This window comes from Gavia stellata, chromosome 1 (assembly GCF_030936135.1).
Source record: "Gavia stellata isolate bGavSte3 chromosome 1, bGavSte3.hap2, whole genome shotgun sequence".
NCBI lineage: Eukaryota > Metazoa > Chordata > Aves > Gaviiformes > Gaviidae > Gavia > Gavia stellata.
Window position 1 is genome coordinate 73,192,914 of NC_082594.1, and position 20,667 is coordinate 73,213,580.

General features: G+C 42.1%; 1 protein-coding gene across 1 annotated transcript in view; it reads right to left on the reverse strand.

Annotated features, from left to right (window-relative positions):
* Nucleotides 1-8,869: 8,869 nt before the first annotated feature.
* ATP10A (ATPase phospholipid transporting 10A (putative)) overlaps nucleotides 8,870-20,667 on the reverse strand; it is a 119,452-nt gene continuing 107,654 nt past the window's right edge. Inside the window, exons 16-22 of the mRNA XM_059815641.1 lie at nucleotides 19,865-19,941; nucleotides 15,915-16,040; nucleotides 11,360-11,560; nucleotides 10,996-11,076; nucleotides 10,801-10,905; nucleotides 10,280-10,467; nucleotides 8,870-9,575 (exon numbers count right to left, since the gene is read on the reverse strand). Coding sequence (XP_059671624.1) covers nucleotides 8,870-9,575; nucleotides 10,280-10,467; nucleotides 10,801-10,905; nucleotides 10,996-11,076; nucleotides 11,360-11,560; nucleotides 15,915-16,040; nucleotides 19,865-19,941 — 1,484 coding nt within the window. The remainder of the gene's footprint in view (nucleotides 9,576-10,279; nucleotides 10,468-10,800; nucleotides 10,906-10,995; nucleotides 11,077-11,359; nucleotides 11,561-15,914; nucleotides 16,041-19,864; nucleotides 19,942-20,667) is intronic.

Sequence of the window (20,667 nt, forward strand, 5' to 3'; positions counted from 1 at the left end):
GCAGAGGATGATGAGCTGAACAGCACAGAGCTGCCGGGCAGGAGAAACCCTGCACTCAGAGAGCAGCGGTGGAAGAGGGCAGAGGACAGGCTAAATTATAATATTTTTTTTAAGCAGCATTTCTCTCCTCCCTGTGGTGCCAGGGGATGGAAAATACTGGTAGTGCACCTGTGCCTGTAAAATTATTTATGTGGTATAGCACCTCCTGGCGCACACAGCCTTAGGAGAACTGGTGTCCCAGAGCTGTGCCTCGGCAGCCGCCCTCCCGCTTACAAAAATGTGATATTTTGTATTTTATTTTTATAGTGGACCTCTGGGACAAAGGACAAACCCTGGCTGCAGGACATAAGGGGAAACTGTGGTAGTGCTACGCAGAGAAGTAAAATCGGCTGGAGCAAGAGCCCAGTGAATGGTTAAATCAGACTGAGTGGGGACCAGGGAGCTGGAGGGCAGAGGAGGGTCTATGGGTGCTTGTATGGAAAATGCATATGGAAATGCATTTCCTCTGCTTGCACTGCCGCCCTGGAGGGGGATGCGCAGGGGCTGGAGGTGCCCTGTACAATGTGGAAGGTGCAGATTTGCCAGAGGCTGGGAGAGGGCTGGGACCTCCCCATCACCCCTTTTCCGTGGTACAGAGGTGTCCACTGAAACCTCTCAGTATTCAGTGTCTCCCCAAAACCTTGTCATAGGAAACACTGCTTGACTTCGGATGAGCAGGAGCCATCTGGCAAGGCAGTCACTGGTGGGCTACAACAGCAGACGAATGCAGCAAAACCACACAGGGTATTGCTTTAGAAAAGCTGGTGTCTCTCTTTCTCTCTTTAGCACCGAATAATCCAAGAGCGCGGCTTCCTTGCGCCGTGGGCCTCGGGCTGCCGCTTAAAGCAACACTCAATGGCCAGAAAATGTTGCCACCTGGATTTGATGGTTGCACATGCCACCAGTACCATCAGATATAAATGAACTAATTCACTTTTAAGCCTCAAAATTCAGACAACTTCAGATGAACTGCAGCTGTTGGTACTTTTGTTGATTGTGACAATTTCCATAGGCACCCAGGGGAGAGGAGCCTTTGCATGCAACGCCTCCCAGGGTATCATCATTTGCCCTTGGTTTCCAGATGATGCCAACCCAAACTTTCTATTTCCATCACCTTACATGGAGCTGAAGATTGAATCTCTTTCATGTATAACGGTTTTATTGAGTTCTTGGGGGTTTAGCAAAACAAACCAGCTATGAAGCTAATTGTGTTTCCAAAATGACAGGGATCTTACAAACACCTAGCCCACTTGGGATAAAATTGGTTCATGCAGCTCTAGCAGTACACACAGCTGATTGAAAGAGTTTGTCAGAAATACAGGTTTTTAGTAAATTTTCAACACATTTTCATCGGCAAGTTGATTAAAAAAAAAGAACTTTGCATTTTCAGGTTTTTATGGTGAAAAGCTCAATATCCCCCTTCTTGCTCCCAAGTTTTGGAGCATTTGCATGTAAAGAATAGGTCAAGAGCAGTGTCACTGTCGCTGAACCCCCTTCAGCGGGCAGTTGTGCAGGATGCGAAGGATGTATCCACCAAGATGCTACTTAAACCAGAGGCATCTCTGCTGTTTTCATGAACAAAAGGGCCCGGGAGTCCACACTCATCTTTTGTTTCCAGGCATGTAAATGGTGAGCAATATCTCTGTCGTGGTTTGTGTTTCTGAAAGTCCAAGTGGCTCTTTGTGGCCTCCATGTTTTGGGGAGGAAAGTGGAGAAGGGCGGAAAGGTGGTGACTGCATCCATGCAAGCCTGGCCTCAGGGACGGTTAGGTGGCTTCATGCACGTAAAATGTGCCATCTGGGAATAAACTGGAGACTTTAAGACCTACAGCTTTTGGAAATTGTGATGAACAAGCACAAGCAATTCACCACTCAGAATTTCAGGCCAGGAACTACTAACCTTAGCTACAGCAGTGCAGTGCTGGGTTTTAGCACCCAAAGGGCTGCGGGGCTGCAGTGAGAGGACCCTTGCTTCAGTTCTGAGTCAACACCGCATCTGGAAACCCACAGCCTGCCCTGGCTTGGGGCAACTGCCCAGATAATAAACAGGAGTTAAAGTCCCGGGACATCTCCCTGCAGAGGAAACCAGACACTCCACCTGGTCTGAGCAGCTTTTATTCACCTGGTGCCAGCTCTTTCAAGCGTTTTTTCTTCACTAAGAGACTATTTCCATGCATGCACTATATGTGCTGCAGCAACACCAATGACCACGCTAAATATTGAAGTCTTTAATCCACTTTTAACAAGGTTCTTGTTTAGTCACACCTCTCACGAGGCTACATTGCAGGCAGGCATTATGCAAGACAAGCTGATGAAACAGGACTTTGAGGGATGACCTAGCTAAAGTCCTTTCAGCAGCAATCTGGCTGGAGGACCTGGCTGTCTTTGCTTGCCCTGGCTAAGATGTGCTAAACCTCCTCTTGGAAGGATTTAAGTAGTGCTGACTTCATGTGTCAAGGGAGGCATTATGACACAAAGTGAACAGCCGTACTTAAAACCATGTAGAAGCTGCTGCTCAAAACAGAGATAATTCCTCATGCAGAGATAATTCCTCATGCAGGTATATAGAAAAACCTTCCTTAAAAGTTAGTCCTTTCTTTTAACTGCTCTTTTTCCATGTAAATAAAAAAAAAACCATTTTCAACAGTGGCTTCTACTTCTGGATCTTGGGACTTGGGGGTGGCCAGCCCCCCAGGAAAACCCAAGAAATTTTTAAGACATGAAGCACCAGAGATCCCTCCGAATGTGTGATGCGCTACAGGGTTTCACAGCCCAGGAAAGCTGGAAAACACTCGTCTCGATCTGGGTGTCCAGAACTAGAGACATTTGAAAGTCTTTCCCTATTATGAAGCTCTTAAGTCAGAGTGAAAGTATTTTGCTGTTGTTTTTTTTTTTAACTGAAGATACATGGGCTGTGACCACGCAGCACCTCCTTCAGCATGAGGGAGCCTCTGCGAGCAGCGCACGCAGTGACCACTGGAGTTATTGCTAACGGCAAAGGTGCTCGTCACTCCTGGAGCAGCGGTCCCAGGTGCAGGTGCTTCAAGGGGCTTCTCCTAATGGCAGCAGAGGACTTCCCATAGCATCTTTGACAGCAGGAAGCCCGGGTGTCCCAGAGGCTTCCCGATGGCCAGGATTACTATTGGAAAGCATGGGAGAAAAAACAGAGGCATTTATGCAATGGCACAGGGGTTTCCTGATAGACCATGAAAGATTTCCCCACCACCCACCATCTGCTGCTTCTCTTCCAGGTCACTAACCACCTAAAGTTGTCCTGGACACTGTAAACAAATGTGCGGCCTCAGTCTAGTGATCAGTGGAGGGCTGCTTGCATCCTGCGTGCACAGGAGGACACTGGGGTCCCCCTCGTTCTGGCTCCCGCCCTGGTTTTCAACACAGGGAGGATCCCTGGGACTGGTTCTGGGACCTGTTCTGGTCACAGGTACTTGCTAGGGAGTGCACCTGACCAAGGCACAGCCAGCACATTCCTGTTTGCAATGCAAACACCAACCTACCTCCATGTGAGTCAGTACAGCTGCCTTGCTTGACATCAACCAGGTGTTCGACCCTGTTATCTGTGCTCAGCTGCAGACAATGAGCCAAATTCACTCGTGGTGTAGCTCTAGTGAAGTTTAAGGTTGGTACAAATAAGCCTTCCAGTGGGTGGAGAGGGAGATGTGCAGAACCACTTTGCAAAACCAATGCGGTTGGAAACCTCTGAAGGTCCCCTCCCCTCTCTACCTACCTTGGGACTTCCGAATAGCATCTAGTAGTGCTTTTCCTTCCCAGCTTCGCTACATCTGCATAACCCTCTCTCTAGTGGCTTCTGCAGTGTCTTTGACACGTATCTGCTACTGCTCTATCACAGCGCACGGCCTGTTGTATCAGCATCATTTTTCTGAACTGCCACGTGCACTCAAGTTACCAAAGCCCACTGCTGAATTTAATGCTGGACAAAATAATGCCTGAGGCACTGAGCAGTTTGAACCAAGAACTAATTGCTGCAAAAACTTGAAGGTTTTTTTTTCTTTTTTAGTTCCTATTTTGATGCAGATTTTATGATTATGGCAGGAATTGTCACTCCTAGATGACTGAACCACATGCAGTTCTGATGGAGTTTATTTTAAGCTTAACATCTCCACGTACTGCAACCAGTATTCATGCAAAACTCTTTCAGGTAGCACCTGTAATGGATAAACCTCCCCAAATTCTGCATACATGCTGTATGTGGATTGGGTGATCAGCCTACAAGATTTGGAATATATAAACCTGGAGTGGAGCCAAATGTGAGCATGACACGAGAAAGCTGGGCCAAGACGTAACAAAGCCGCACTCGTGAATTAAGTGGGTAGAGCCTGCAGGAGAAGTACTGGGAGCAAGCATAGACTGCGGCCCTATGCAGAATTGGGTGTGAACAAATGACAAGTCAAGGTTCGTTGCAGGGTAGATGGGAACATCATATCATGGAAGCAAGAGCAGTGTCTGGTTGAGTAATTTGAAAGGGTCTGAGGAAATTTTGCTAGCTAAAGGATGAGCTCTCCCCATCAACGAAGCACTTAAATCAATACAGGGTGCCACTGGATTTGGCCACAGTGAGAAGTCAGCACTGTCATCAGCTTTCCAGTTTATGAAAAGCATAAAAGATCCTTTAATGGCCATCAGGGGAGTAGGGCCGTGGTTCCACAGCCAACGCAGGAAGATGGCAAACAGGTGCATGACTGTCTGGGCACACAGAGCAGTGATGTATAGCTGGAAAATCTTGGAAAAAATACCAAGAGTGTTGTTTTGTTCTTATTTTGACATTTGTATGCTCAGTTCCATTGCACTGGCTTATGTGGGAGATACAATTTCTGAGATTAGAGCGTTAACCTGATAGAAGAGTTCTGGTTGTTTCTCAAAGACCTTTACACATCCAAGAGGAATGGATAAAATAAATGGATGGAATGGATAAACCACTGGGAAGTTAGTTCACATAAATAAGAGTAAGAAATATGGAACGCTGTGATGCTTAATTCACAACTCTTCTCAGTCATTAATTTCAGCCAGACTGCTTCAGCTGGCAACATTGAGCAGATGTAGAAGTGCTTGTGGAGTTCAGTGCAAATATTTGAAAGGGTGTGCGGGGGGGCTGTTGTTGGTAATAGACTGAAACTGGGCATTGTTTTAATAGCCTCGTGGAATCTTTTAATAAACTGTTGCATGCTTTTTGAGGATTGGCCTCACGAATTTAAAGCTTTGTTTTGTCTGATATGACAACTGCTCATCTGCACCGACAGGAATAACTTTAGAAGTTTATTTCTATTTTATTAAAATCAATGTATACACCTTCAAAAAGCCATTAGTATTTGTTTAGTTAAGATGTTTCAAATATTAATAGCAGCTTCAAAATGTTGACAAGCCCTAAAGCCCAGCAAGTAACATACTTTGACATGTTTGTCTTCTGGCAGCTGAAGAGAGAACTTCTGATTTAAATTGAAAAGAATTAGTTGGCTTAATATTTTCTTTCCAAATGTGAAATCTGTTTGGGTTTTTTTCTCCAAACTGTGGTGTAAATTACATTTTATTTATATTACTTTACAATTTATTTCCCAAAAGAAAATGGAGACCTCTTGCTTCTGACATCCTACTGACCTGTTTCTGTGCCCCTAGGTGTCTCACTGCGTAGTTTTGGCACATGGAGGCCTCAGTGTGGCACATCCTCCTATCTATCTGTAAGCACGCTAGCAATCCTGCTGAGGTCACTGCACCATTAAGGTCAGTAGGATTATCTGGTTTATTTAAGAGTAAACTCATACACGTTTGCAGGATTGCCACCATAAGAAGATATTTTATCTTTCAGTATGAAGGGAGCATTTATACTTTATGCATTTCAAAATATATCTCTAAGGATTTTTTTTTGCAACAAAATACAGCAGTTACTGAGGCCTGATATCCAGCTGGGGTAAGTCAGCTTGCAGAAATTGAAGGGGCTACGATGGTTGTAGCAGCTGAGGATCTAGATCTACAGTTTCCCTAAATATATGACACAGACGTACTACACTCACACTCATAGTGCAACTTAACACAACTATCTGGCACCGCATGAGCATCACTCAGTCGCAAAGGAACCCTTTTATCCCTTACCTACAAAAATAGTCTCTGAAACACTGAAAGCACAACAACTAAACCAAATCTTGTGTTACAGAGGCACATCTAGTGAGGAATTTAGGGTTTTTTTTAATGAGAAAAATAATCAAATACATCTCTGAGCCAAAGCCCAGTGATGTTCCAGCCCTTTCTGCTGTCAGCACCAGGCAAGTCCCATGAAGGCCTGTGGGACACCAAACATGCTGTGGAAAGACGTGGAGGAATCAATAAGCTCGAGAGATCCTCACCCGCCTGCTGGGGCTGCTGCAGTAACTGAGAGAGGGCACACACACACGACATCCATGGCAGGCTCCTGCTACAAGCCTGCAACACTCTTAGACTGAATTTAACGTCTTGCAAACCTATGAACTCTGCCTACCTGGTGTCTGATGTTGTGTCCTTCCGTGAGATTGTGTTTTAGAAGCAGAGGGACGTTTCTAACCAGATGGCAATATTTACACATTTCAAAGTGTCATTCGATTCCCTCTCTGACATTAAAAGACACTGCAGCTCCACACAGGTGAGTTATTTACAATGGCAATCTCTTCACAGTTTTTGTTAAATACAGCCAGCTAACTTTGCAAAAAATTACTTGCAAAGTCAACCCAACAGAGTTACTATCAAGACCGAGGAGGCTGGTAGAGCAAGTAGAGATGTCTAAACTTGGAACTGTCTCCCCAACTACCGACACTTGCAAAGGAGGCTTCTCCACCTGAGCTGAGTCCCACAGGCTCCCCTTCCAGAGAGTGAAGAGAAACAAGTGCTCTGAGTGCCCTGCTTTAGAGGCATGTGTCAGAACACACACCCCAGTGGCTCCCAGCTCGCCTTCGCACCAGATGCCCACCTACGTTCACAGAAACCAAGTGCCTGCTCTTACTGCCCCATTTCTATCCTAATAATCTAAAGCAGAGAAATGTCATAAGATTTCCAGCTAGTAACAAGTAAGTCAAGAGGTGTGCTTTCCTCTGCCAAGATCTACATACATAAACCCATGTTCCCCATTAACCAGTGGCTAAAAAGAAGTTGTGCTTCAGGTACATTTTTTTTTTTATCATTTGTATGCTTAAAACTGTTCACAGGAGACTGAAAATCCTGGAGTCCCTTAGTGTCTTTGCCCTGTCTCTAGTCAATTCTAATCCCAAAACGTAGTTTAGCTACATGCGCATGTGTCATGTTTCATGAGGGTAACATATTTACAGGCTGACAGCTCTTATTTAGATTGCTTGCATCTCTTCCTTTCATTGGCATTTTACGGTTTCATATTACCAATTCTCCTTTGGGGAAAAGGCCAGTGTATAAATCTTTGAAAAAAAAGATCCTGAGTGGATTAGCAAGTGACACTGTGGCTTAACGGGTTGAGGCAATCCACGCGGTAGCTAGGTCGCCTGGCACAGATTGTGGCACGAACAAGTTCTGGCCTTACAGAACTGATGGCAAGCAAGGCAAAGGCCATCTGAAAACCTGCTACGAGGAAACAAAGTGCAGCAGCTAGTTCATACATGGTCATGGTGACTAGGTATGAAAGAACCACGCAGCCCTCCAAGGTTAACCCCCACTGGGATCCGTCAGGCCAGCACAGCGCAGCCACACACCCATGTCCCGGTGGTAGTTTGTGATGTACAACCACATAAGGTCGGCTCAGGCACGAGCTCAGAAGTCGATGCAGCTCCCTACTGTCAGGACTGGAGCTAGCCTGTCTTAGACCAGGCTCACGTACCTCCGCATAGCACGGCACACTTGCAGCTGGTCATGCCCCTTCCTGATCACCAACGACTTGACTCAGCCTGGCTGAAACAACACTGAAGGTGCCTAACAAAACTCCACCCTGCCTGTCCTCCACCCTGTCAGCAAGCAGGACTGACTTCTCCAGCAAAACCAGCCTACTCGTGGTAATGCTCCAGCACAGAAGATCACAGACCCTCCCAGGTCAAACTCTACAGCGGCCACAACACACCAGCTCTTTGCCACCAAATCATTCCTCACAAACAAGCAGAAGCTTTTCGTCAGAAGTTGAACAGCCTGATACAAGGCAATGACTGGCCAAATGCTAGCTACTCCAAGTGAAGGGCTGAATTACTATTAATGCCAGACTGGGAAGTCACTTTGCAATGTGGATGGTTTTTATTGTTTTATCATGACACATAAAATGCTATGGCTGCAATATCAAAATATGGTGTCACTTATAAAATACCAGTATTATTAATGCGGTGGTAAGATACTGTTAACATTTACAGAGAGGTGTATCATAATTCGATAGTCTTGCCTACTGGTTTGCTCCAGTGACAAAACACCCTGGCAAGCAGATGATGGATGGAATACAGTGCCTATTTATTATCATGTTTTTTCCTCCTTGATTACTGAATGGCCTATAATGATACCAATAATTGTTGCTGAATCTAATCCTTTTGAATATGGTAGATAGGTCCTTTGCTTTTACAGTATGTGTCAGAATAAAAGAGAAGCAACTGAAAAATAAAGAAAAGGAATTTCCTTACAAAATGAGATGAAAAAATAAAACAATATAAATGGAACTTTCAAGTGTTTCTTTTTATATTTAAAGCTCTTATTTCAATATACTGTATTTAAACATTCTTAAATAATCATTCTGTACCTTTGATTTTCTGTTTCATCTTTGGAAACAAATAGAGTAATCTCACTATAAATGTGTGCAAATAGAAAATATATAAATATATTTAAGGCCCATGTCATAAAAAGGTGGTCTCGGAATTGTCACTTTTACAATGATCAGCTGGGGTCCCTTTCATTTTGTCCTGCAAGTTGTTTGAGCTCTGTTCTTTTAAGCCTTTGAAGTCCACATGCAAAGAAGAGCCAAGCACACACATACTGTCCCGTGTTTCATTTTGTAAACTGCTTGATGACACCTGTAAGACAGTCCCTATGCGACTGAACAGCGGAGTTGATGTGATCCACCTCAACAAACCGAAGTCGGCTTGGTCGACTGATGAGCTCCATGGGAATGTTGCTCCCACAGGCAATGACTCCATCTCTGAAGTGCCATGTCTAACTTCATGAAACCCCATTGACCTTTCCAGACTACTTGCTGATGAGGGGAGTTTGTTCTCCCCATACAACACTGCACCCTGGGGAGAGGCAGCCACAGTCTGATCTGTTGTATGTTCTGCCTTTGTGTGCTCTTGGAAAAGTGACTCGCTTGTTTGAGGAGATGTTGGCAAAGGTGTGCTTTGGTTATAAGCCTTACAACAATCACCAGCATTTGAGCCAAGGCTTGGTGAGAAGCTGTCTGCAAAGGGTTGTGTCTGACGTATTGTTTCCTTTACATTCAACTTGGTCAGAAGCTGGGTGCGAATCTCTGGGGATAGTTTACTTAACTGGCGTCCAAGCTGAAGCTGGGTTGGGAATAGTGTTCCCTGAAGGACTCTGTACAGAAATCTGCAAGAGGAGAATGTGCACGTGAAAAGAACTGAAAGAAGGAAGTACCCAAGAGAAAATACCCAAGACAAAAGTACAACACAGAAAAATAAGAGATTTTTATGTGCCTTTCTTATGTTTGACAAAAGAAAACTTGCAAATGAAAAGCTCTGAATGCTGTGCTAATACTTTTTTTAATAACAAGCAGCGTAATAAATCAGCGACTTTAGCCAGTGATCCACCTTGTGATTACACACGGTCTTTCATCTTTCCTGACGAGGAATCAAAGGCAATGGGGATCAGTCTGCAAGGCAGGCCTTCTACATCCATAAGTAGGCAAGTAAGACCACAACATACTATCAGAATTTCTGTACTGTGCATATTATGGGAGGATGGGTTGAATCTGGAAGCATCACAGAAAACCTCACAGGGTAGCAAATCTCTGCATGGCTAGGAGGTTCGATCAACAGTCTACAATTATCCCACTCCTGTGGTCTATGGCCAGGAGCTGTGGTCTGTTCCTGCGGTCAGGAGCACAGAAAAGGTTGGACAACCTGACTTTATATAATCAGCTGCTGAAAAAAACCCTGACTTGGCTGGTAAGGCAAAAAGAAAGAGAGGGAGTGGAAAGAGAGGGAGTGGAAAAAGAAATGTTTCTTGCCCTCCTAACCATATGCATAAAGTGCTTTCATATATGAGAAAAAATATGAGAGAAGATACAATACCTGGGCAGCAATGCAACAACTGGTGATATAATGCAAGTGAAATAGAACATAGGGTCTCCCATCAGCCTTTCCATAGTCCAGTAGGGATTGGATGGAGGATGGCATACTGGGCAGGAAGCATTGTAAACCAGAGCCACAAAGAAAAATAAAAGAATACTGAAGATGCAAGATGACCAGTGGAGAAAAGTCTAGAACAAAAAAACAACAAAAGAATGATGATTCTTTATATTCTGACAAATTTGCTGTGATTCTCAATTAATAGTTCTTAATTTCTGGAGCCAAATCCATGCACAGCAAAGCGTTTGGAGCCTTGTATTTTAAAAAATTTCTTATTATAGATACAACACTACAAAGCTGTTCGCAGATCACAGTTTAAAACCTTTTTCATGTTTCCTTAATACTTGCTAAAAATAGAATGTGCTGAGTGGATGAAACGACCATCTTCTGCTTTTGAAGAATGGCACCAAGAAAAGAATTATGTATATGCCAGCGAGTTTCTATGCAGGCTGTAGGTACCTTACCCAAGTTTTGGTTTCTATAGCCAAATGTAGTATGATGGTGAAAAGAGCTATTGTGGTGATGGGAGTTCCCCAGGAGAAGATATCCACCTCTGAATCATAGTAAGTCTGTAAAGAAGGAGACAGAATTAAGCCCAAGCTGTGTTGCCAGTCCTCCTCAAAATGCTTGAAATAGAACAGCTTACACCAAACACTTACAAAATAGGGGATGAAGAAGCAAACCAGGCTTTGATACATAGCATCAATCATGTTCATCCAAAACATGTGTGGTTGGTACTCCTGTGGCACAAAAAAAAGTTAAGAAAATCAGAGCCTAATGAAAATGCTGTTTGCTGGGATAGGTATTTTGAGGGGGCTTTTCCAAAGGACACTTTTAAGGGCCTGTGCAAATAGCTTCACAACTTTGCCAATCAGTTAGATACCCTTGGGGATGAAGTATGAGGAGTCAACCTGCAAGTCACTCTGGTCTGGAAGGATGACCTGCTTCTGGCCACCCCCCCGCACCCCTCATAAAAATTTCACAAATTTTTTGTAAAAAATTACAAAAGCAAGAAGCTTTTACCTCCATATTCTGGCCGCTTTTATAAAGCTGAGGTACAGCAATTAACACTTCAGCTGGCACGTCCTTATCCAGCACGCCAGTAATCAGTTGTGGAAGAGAAGAGAAGAGTAAATTAAAGAAGATGAGATACCACTGATCAACCATTGACGAGCCAGAGAACCCGCAGTAGAACTGGTACCAGAAGAGAAGGGCCACAAACATCTGAAACAGAATGAGAAATGCTGTAAATATGACAAGATAAGCAGGATCATCATTCCCTTGTGTTCTCAAAGCATTCTGATTCCAGTTCTGCCAGGACTTACTTATGAATGCTAAACACATAAGCAATCCTTCTGAGGCTACCTAGTCTTGCTGTTCCTGATGCTCAGACCACTTAGCTAAGCTACAAACATTTGGCACACCTGCAAGTCTTTGTGCTGCTGGAACCTCAGATCTCAGGTGTCAGGATGACTTCACACAAAATTAACTTTCAGTTCAAGCAAAACTCTGAGGTACAATTTAACTAACTGTAAAAATCTCTCCCAACCATCACTGACTTGTAGGTATATAAGTACTGATCAGATAGCACTTACGTTACTATTGTAAGAATAAGCATTTCCATAATAATATCCTCTGCAGGCTTGAGATGTTTTGTCCCAGATGTTTGTTTCTGGTCTACAATAGGTAATGCAGAGCTTTTTTGCAAGACCAACATGAGATTAGCAGCAGCAAGGGAGGTGAAACTGTCTAGCAAAGTTGTCTTCAGTATTCCATCTCTGTGCTTTGAAATTCAGCAAGTTAGCAGTGCTGTAAAGATTCCTCAGTCTCGCTTATTCTTCAGCTGTATAAAGAAATCAGTTGTATACACTGCCACAGTGGGATTGTTCCTGTAGTTAGGTTGGAATCACCCAAAAAGGGACAAGCCACGTAATTAGTTTCTTCTACAATCTCTGCAGCATGGAGAATCCAGAGGTTTTTAGGGCTCAGGAGATGTGCTGATGTCACCTGTGAGGGGCGATTTGAGGCCCAGGAAAAGACGGGCAGCTTCCCAGAAAAGGAAATGAATTCCCAGTCTTGGTCCTCCTAAAACTGCAATTTTTATTATTCTTTGTAAAGTGATTAACACGAAACAGAAGGCAATCAGAAAAACCTTGGCAACTGTCCCTCAAGGGTTTTCCCCATTTTAACCATGAAGAAGGGAGATGACATGACCTCTCCTTTTACTTCCTCTTCTTTTTGTATTCTGTTCTCAAAAGCTTTCAGCCAGCTGGAGTATGTTAACCCTTCATCATTTTTAGATATAGAGAGGAAAATATAGATCTGTTCTATCTGTATGCCAAAATGTGGTTGAAATTTAAACATAGGAGAAAAAAAAAAGCTATGGTCTCCTTAGTCAGTGAAAACTACTATAAGGAGAGTAAGCCTATCTTGTGAAGGAGAATTGCCCCAGAATAAGAGGGTCGGTCCTGCTGTACATAAACGTGTGTATATATATAAATGTATTATGTATATATATATGTTCAGGCAATGTTTGCATACCACATTGAAGTGGCCTGTATATCAGCAGCAACATACATCTCACTGTATGTGAGCCCATACTATAAACTAACCTATTAAAAGTTAAATGGTATTATTTTTTTAAGGATCACCTCTAGAAATGTTTCTGTAAATACATTTCAGGAAAAATATCTTCCTCTGGCCAAAACAAGACTGAGTTACCAGAGCTCACCCTCTTCAGTACAGTTCACTGGGAGATGGCAATTTCATTTCAAAATTGAACACATTTTGAAATTTATTTCCTTTCCACACCCAAAAAACAACAAAACTTTCTGAGTCTTTTCTCAAAATGGAATTGCAATAAATATGTGAATTTAGACACTTTTTTCTCACTCATTTGAAATAAACAAAATCCAGCTAATCCTGGACCTAAGAAATTTTCCTCTCTAGAGCCTTGCTAAAATTAACCTGTCTTGGAAACAGTTTGGCTCTGACAAAAATGGGTAGTTTGATGAAAATACAGTCAGCTGAAAATTTTCCTACCACCTCTAATATGGGTCTCAGCAGTGCTGTCAAAGAAAGCTGTACAAATAAATGACATTTCAGTAACCAACATTAAATCAGGTTTTTTTTCCCCTGGAATTTTATTTTGGATTAAACAAGTGTTTAATTTAATTTCAAATACAATGTTCCCTCTTGCTTATGTGCATTATCGCCCTGAAAAAGTCAAAACAAATTTACATAAAAAATGAACTAGATTTTAAATAAAAAAGGTTTCCTTTTTTTTCCCCAGATGAGACTGTTTTATGAATGTGCCCCAGACAGAATTTCTCAGTGAAAGAAGTATATGTCAAAATATGGCCAGTGCTATCTTGCAGAGATAATGTATAAATGGGAAGAAGCAGTGCATGCTTGTGCAGGTAGAATTTTGTTTACATGAAATCCCTTTTCATCAAGCTCAGATATTTCCAGTCATGCTATGTTTTAGTTTATATTTTACTTGTATTTTTATTAACTCCACTAAGCCAAACATCTTGGATAAGTCATCTGAGTTTCCAAATGGCTTTTGCAGCAATTTGGAGTTTAAACTTTGAGTTAGATAGGTTCTAGTGGAGAATGGAAAATTTCATAATATGAGCAAATGGGAAAAAAAAACACTTGAGGAAACAGAAAACTTGCAGAACATTTGCAGTGTAGCTATCTTGACTCTCTGCAGAGAATCATCCAGAATAGTCTCCTTGCAAAAGGATCAGGTGCTCACATCTTTCATTTTTGAATATTCTTTCTTTAAGGGCAGGCACTGTGTCAGATGTATTCATGTCTATATGCTGAATACCCCACTACAGTTTTAGAGTCAGTAGCAACAAGTATTGCTCAGAAAGCTCTCAAGGCTGCCAAAGCAGAGCCAACACAAAGAGATATTCTTCAGTTATATTCTAGCCTTGAGGCAGCAGCTTCTGAAAATGTCTCACTAAAAATGGCATGAGAAATAATACTCGTAATCAAGGGGAGTTGTACCAAAGGAAACGGAAGATTTTACAAGAGCTGAACAAAAATGTAGATGTATAAACAATATTTCTCGCTGCTGATTGCTGGAATGTCTTATGTGTATTACTTCTTTTTTTTTATTTTAATGTAAGATGTCTCTGCATACACTTCTTGGAAGTTCAGATTCGATAGTGTCAAGCCAAAGGGTATCTTGGAAACTTACAGCACTGGGGGTGGGAGTACAGATGTTCAGCATCATTCAGGATGAAGCCTTAAAACTCAGGCATTTGACCACCAGCATATATTTCACTGTTGTGCTTCAACAGGTGGCTCTCCACTCAGTGCAGCATTATTTAAATCTGCCTGCTATTTCAGACTCAGGCAGCAGTTCAGACCATCCAAGTCCCTTTTTTCTTTTGTGCCTGGAAGGGCGCTTGCATGCAGTTTCTGATCAGACCACAAAAGGTATTATAATACACTTGTGTTAACACAAAGACGCTTTATTAATTCTTTAGCTCCCTTATGTATTCCTATGATGTTCAAAATTTTGAGCAAATGATGGTCTTCTCCTGATAAAATACCTACCTTCAGATTGAGACCAGGGGAGGAATAGTCAGGCCAAGAGGAATTTGCATTAAAAAGTTGCCACTGATTAAAAAAACTGAGGATTAGATTAAATTTGGAAAGCAACTTTCACAAAATTGAGAGCTTTTTTTTTTTGGTATTGAGGATAAAATCCAGTCTCCCATTCACAGTTCACACATTGTCCTCTTGAGCAAACAGAGGTCTGAGAGCTCTGGCTCTCCTCTTTTTCCTGCTTCTTCATATCCCTTGCTCCCAAGGTGATTTGTAGGTGTTACAAGTGTGCAGACCTGTGTGCCTGCCAGTGATTCCCACCCACCTGATGGAATTCTTGGTTGTCTTGTTCGGCAGTTTTCAATTAATCATCTTTGTAATCCAAGATCAATGCAAAGGGCCTTTGTTAGGGCCAAGGAGTTGAGCTGCTGCTGGCCCAGTACTGGACTAATTGATGTTTCACACACCAGGGAAGAAATGCAGACCCATAGTCTGTTCTTTACCATGGTGTGCGTCCTTTCTAATGAACTCTTTTGGTTAGTTGGGAGTAAGATAAATTAAAAAAAAAAATTCCCAATCTCTGCATCTGAGACACAGGGAGGACTCAAATTATCTCAAGTCTCTAGGGCTTATGTAGAGTGATTCATAAGCAGCGACGAGATAGGGTCAGGAAGAGAAAACACACTCAACTGCTACGTTGGACCAATGCTGGATGGCTTTGGCATTAAAGACTCCTGTGTCTAGCCAGCTAAATTCTGCAAAACTGCTCCATAAAGAAACTCTTCTTAAGCAGTGCTTGTTATTTCTGTTACCTAATTTGCACATTCAGCAGCACACTGTAGCTGTTATGGAATGGGTCCTGTATTCCTGCAAATGGCAGCCAGCTGTCTTTCAACTCTGCAAATTTCTTTGCAGCTTATTTATAAACCATTTGAAGGCTGACCTAATGCTCACTTAGCACAAAATAAACCCTGGAAACATGTGGTGGCATAAAGCTGCCAAGTCAAACACTTACTGCATTTTTGTAGAAGAAATACAGCACCATGTTGGCGAGTCGGGAATAACACCAGTGGCCATGAACAAGCAAGAGCTTCTCCAAATGCCGGAACCTTGGCACTGCAAAGTCACTTGCCATCACCGCCTTTAATGAAAGAAAAATTGGAATCATTATTGTAAAGCGTCACTTTCAACACCAACAGTGAATCTAGTCATCTTCTCAATTCATACAGTCAATGAAAATTGTACTGATGAAGAATGAAATCCATTACAGTGCATCTGAAATGCAGCTATGGCTGCATTGATTTGGAATACCCGTGAGCAAACCCAGCAGCTTGGCAGAACATGCAAGGCAACCTAGTCCTCACCCAAAGGAGATTACAGTCTACATTCCAGATAGTGACATGCATCAGCAAAAAGTGAGAGATGGGAGAATGGCTGGCAACTGCAGCTGCATGAGCATGAAAGCTCGGGGCCCACATGTGAACATCTTGGTGACTGTAACATCTTTCTCTGTTAAAAACCACAGGCTACTTACAGGGCAAAATCAATTTCCAGAGAATAAAATAAGAAAAGCACAACTAAGTGGTTGCATCATAATTACTCGATTTTAAAAGACAATACAATAAAAATATTAGTTTTAATTACATTTGCAATCCTGGCTCATAAAGTTTACGCGGCTGTCCTGAAATATCAGTATTTTGAGGAATTTTTAAAATCACATGTTTTCTAAAACTGTCTATGAAAAAATCACACTAGATATGACTCCTCTGGGACTGCGCAGACTGCCAAATCACATTGACAAAATGAATCACCCAGTTTGTCTCTACTTTTGTCTAAAATTCAGGGTACTGTACATCTAGATGAGACCTTCTTGTAAATGATGGTGTTATCACAGTTCTTTCACGATTTTCCTTATCCCTAGGATCACACTAAGATTTCATTTAATATTATTTTACATTTCGTTTTCTATTTTGGTATCAACTTTCTTCTCACAGTTTGGCAAAAACATGAGGAAAGGTGAAAACCTCCAGAGTAGCAATGTCTTCCTCACACTCTGCAGGGTATGTTTTGGCTGTATTTTTAAATGAGAGACATCTTTCCTTTTAATTTTTCCTAATTCCCTTTCCTGGTAAATCATCAAAAGGGCTCAGCTTTCCCAAGTAAGCGCTTGTAGAAGCTATTAAAATAAACTCTAAAACGGTATGCAAGAGAAGGTGTAATAATGCATTGTAATTTAAGCAGTAGATGTATATAAGCACTGGGACATTTTTTAATATGTTGACGCATCCTGGGATTTCTCAGGTACCGAGATACACTTGTTATAGCCTCCCTGTACAGAACAGTCTGTTTTGTCTTGCAGACATACAGCTCTCTTGCAGTTTGAGGAGAATAGAGCTGTGCTATGTTTGCTTCCTCGTCCTCCACCCCATCTCAGCCTGTTGCAATGTTAAAACAAAACCGTTAGCTTCTTTTCATTTCTGCTTCTAACATAGTACTTCACAACACATTGTGAGAAGTGTTGGAGTGTTTTTCTTTTTTATTCCACTTTGATTACAGTGAGGGACATAGTGAGGAAGATAGTGTTATCCAATTACATTTGCATGTTTATTTCATCTCAAAATATCCCCTTGATTTTCACATTTTAATCTTTTCTTCCAGCTTTTTCACAGGAAAAAGTGATTCATGCTCCACATGCTTCTACAGAATGTGGAAAGAAAATAAATCAGAGAGTGTTGTTGTTTTAGACATCTAAATGCTCAACGCCTTCTGAGTACCTGCATGTGTAAGATTCTGACAGTTGTTTATAGTAAAGAGGGCTGCATGGTTCCTTAGGACCTTGCAGTAAAGGAAGGGATCTATAAACATCTTCCACTCTGTTGAACTTTCATTTAGGAAAAAACAGGTAGTTTAATAGGTTAATGAGCAAATAGCTTTCAGATTTGAATACACCGCAAAAGCCAGGGGCATGTGAGGACTGGTTATTGTAAGTGTATAGCTCAACTGAAAGCGGCATAATGGGGAGAGTAGCAAAAAAAAATTATATGAGCGCTGTATGTCTGCACTAGGAAAAAAAGTGATCTGAATTAATACATAGTTGATAGGCGCTGATAAGTTCAAAAGAGGTAATAAGACCCAAGGAGTTTGGGGCAGACTTTTTTGAATTGATAGGCTTGGAGGGGACCCCAGAAAAACAGTCTCCTGTGGGCTCTCTGGAGCCTGGACTGCCCGCAGAGTGAGATTGCAGAGGTTATGCAAAGCTCTCGGAGCCTGGTGAAGGCTGTGGAACAACTAATACACTTGGTATCAGCTTAATCCAAGACTTCCCTTTCTCCTGCCCTCTCTGGCCATCAAAGTCAGACTCATCAAAATCAGACTGGGATGCCATATGCACAATGAATACCTGAATATTTTTGTGGTAGCTTCTTTCCAGTCTAATTTATAGCTGCTAGCATGTTTGGAAAAGCATTTTTAATGGATTGCAGGCCTGAAATCTGTCTGTTTGAAGAGTGCTGATGGACATCCATTTGCCCTGGAGATTACTTTGACTGAACCCGGTGGATGATTACAAGGAGAACAAGTGTTAATAGCTCTGCTGGGTCAGGCTGAAGCCCATCTTCCCTAGTATCCAGCCTCCAACAACAGCCAAGAGAGGACGCCTTTGGAAGAGTATATGAATAAATAAGAAAAACATGTACTGACTTTTCTCCAGACTACTGTCCTAGCTTCTGGTGATCTGCATGTCACAAAACCCACAAGGTTGACATCCAAGTTTATAGCTCAGTTAAATTTTTGTTTCATAAATTTGTGTGTTGACCCAAATAAATTACAGTGTTCATGAAATCCTATGGAATAAAATTCTAGAGCCAACTTGTGTGCTGTGTGAGGGAGGCCTTTCTTCCCTTTCGAGCAAAACATCCAGCCAGTGTTGCAAAAAATGCAGTGTGTGTCAGAGAACCACTCACTGGTAACTAAGTTAAGGAGCAAGCTCATCTGCTCAGATCCTCAGGATGGAAACATTTCCCATCTTCTCTGACATATTCTCTTTGACATATACTCAGCTACATTTTCTCATGCAATCAGTCTGCACTCAGCCCAAACACAAGGTAGGTTGTGGAAATGAGGTATTTTCCTCATTCTCTGTGTCTAACTGCCACATCTGGTGCTAACACTGCAACTGAACTGCACTAACAGTAGAGGAGGCAGAGGTAATAGGTAATACAGTAGGTAATACGTCCTATACATATAAATCCTCTCTTCTGGGGATGGAAGAAGTTCCTCTTATACAGTGGTAAATACAGTAATTACAGACTGAACACATCCAAAAGACTACAGGGCAAGTCCCCTTATCTTGCTGTTCCCTGTGGCAGGAAATGGGGAGAAAACCAAGACTTGGAATAGTGTGTAGGGAGCAGTGGCTCTGCAAATGGCTGCAATTTTTCTCTTTCTTCACTGTTCTGCTGTCTGAATAGGCTGAGGGAGGGAGATGTGTGGGTGGCTGCGCTAAGGGTCACCACCACACCATACAAATAAGCTGCATCAGCTGGATAGCAGCTTGTGCAGCTGCTCCACAGGAGAAGTATACCCAAGCAATACAGGAGAGAGGAGAATAAAGCCCAGAATTAGGTGAACCTTTATTTCCTAAATAATGCATAGCTGAGCTTTTTTCCTCCTTTAAAGCAATATTTAATAAATGATTTCTTAAAACATATTGCTTAGAGGGATCTGATAAGTTGAATTTTCTGAGAAGGTAGCATGTTTATACTCACCACAGATCTGAGAAAAAACACATGCTCAAACTCAAGCTGAAAGCATCCTTACGATGAGCAACTGGCACTCCTGAGCACAACTTGCCGCTTCTCCTTTATTTGTGCTGGCTATCCAAAGGCAGCTTGGTCAAGCTGACATATGGGAAGTGCCTATTTCACCCATTCATGGGAGTGATTTTCAGTGAACAAGCAACATTACCTGCATGCCTTCTTGACCAGAGATCCCCACACCAACATCTGCCACTTGGATCATGCTGACATCATTAGCACCATCACCTAAAGATGACAAAATATGGTTTTCTTGTCACTAGTAAACCAGGAACAGTTAGGGGCAGCAAAGCAAAGGGAAAAACAGTTGTTACTGAGTGTTGGTTGAGTATAGTAAGGGAGTTGTGTACTGTGTGTTGGGTGAGTAGAGTAAGGGAGAGGTGGGGTAGGAAAGGATCCATCTTTGGAATATAAGGTTCAAGGCTTGCCAAAGCTGCCAAGACATCTGATCTTTGTAGATTTTTTTTATCATGGAAAACTAAAAACAAAACAAATCCCTCTTTTTTAGTAAGACCTAAAATTCAAGCATCTGGCCTGAACTGCACAAATACTAAAATACTGGAAGACTGAGAATGAGCTTCCCAATACTTCCTGATTAACTGCCCGCAACCAGATATGACTAAGAATGAAATGTGCAAGGAGGCCTAGAGCCAATGAGAATGTCTACACAGTAAAAAATACAATAAAGTTAAAAAGTAGATGAATTCTTGACATGGGTTGACCAGCCCACGATCTTTAATACGCTCATCACAGGTAGATTTAACTGCAGTGGTTGCACAGTCACCATCCCTTGCTCTGCTTCCAATCATGATACCACAAGTGATAGATGCCATAGAAAGGATACCAGAATGGGAGATGTATCTACTTCTTAACCTCTTAATTTTACAACCAGTGTGCTAGAGGAAAATGAAACTGTATTAGCTGATAACAAGACACTTGGTTTTAAACTTCAGT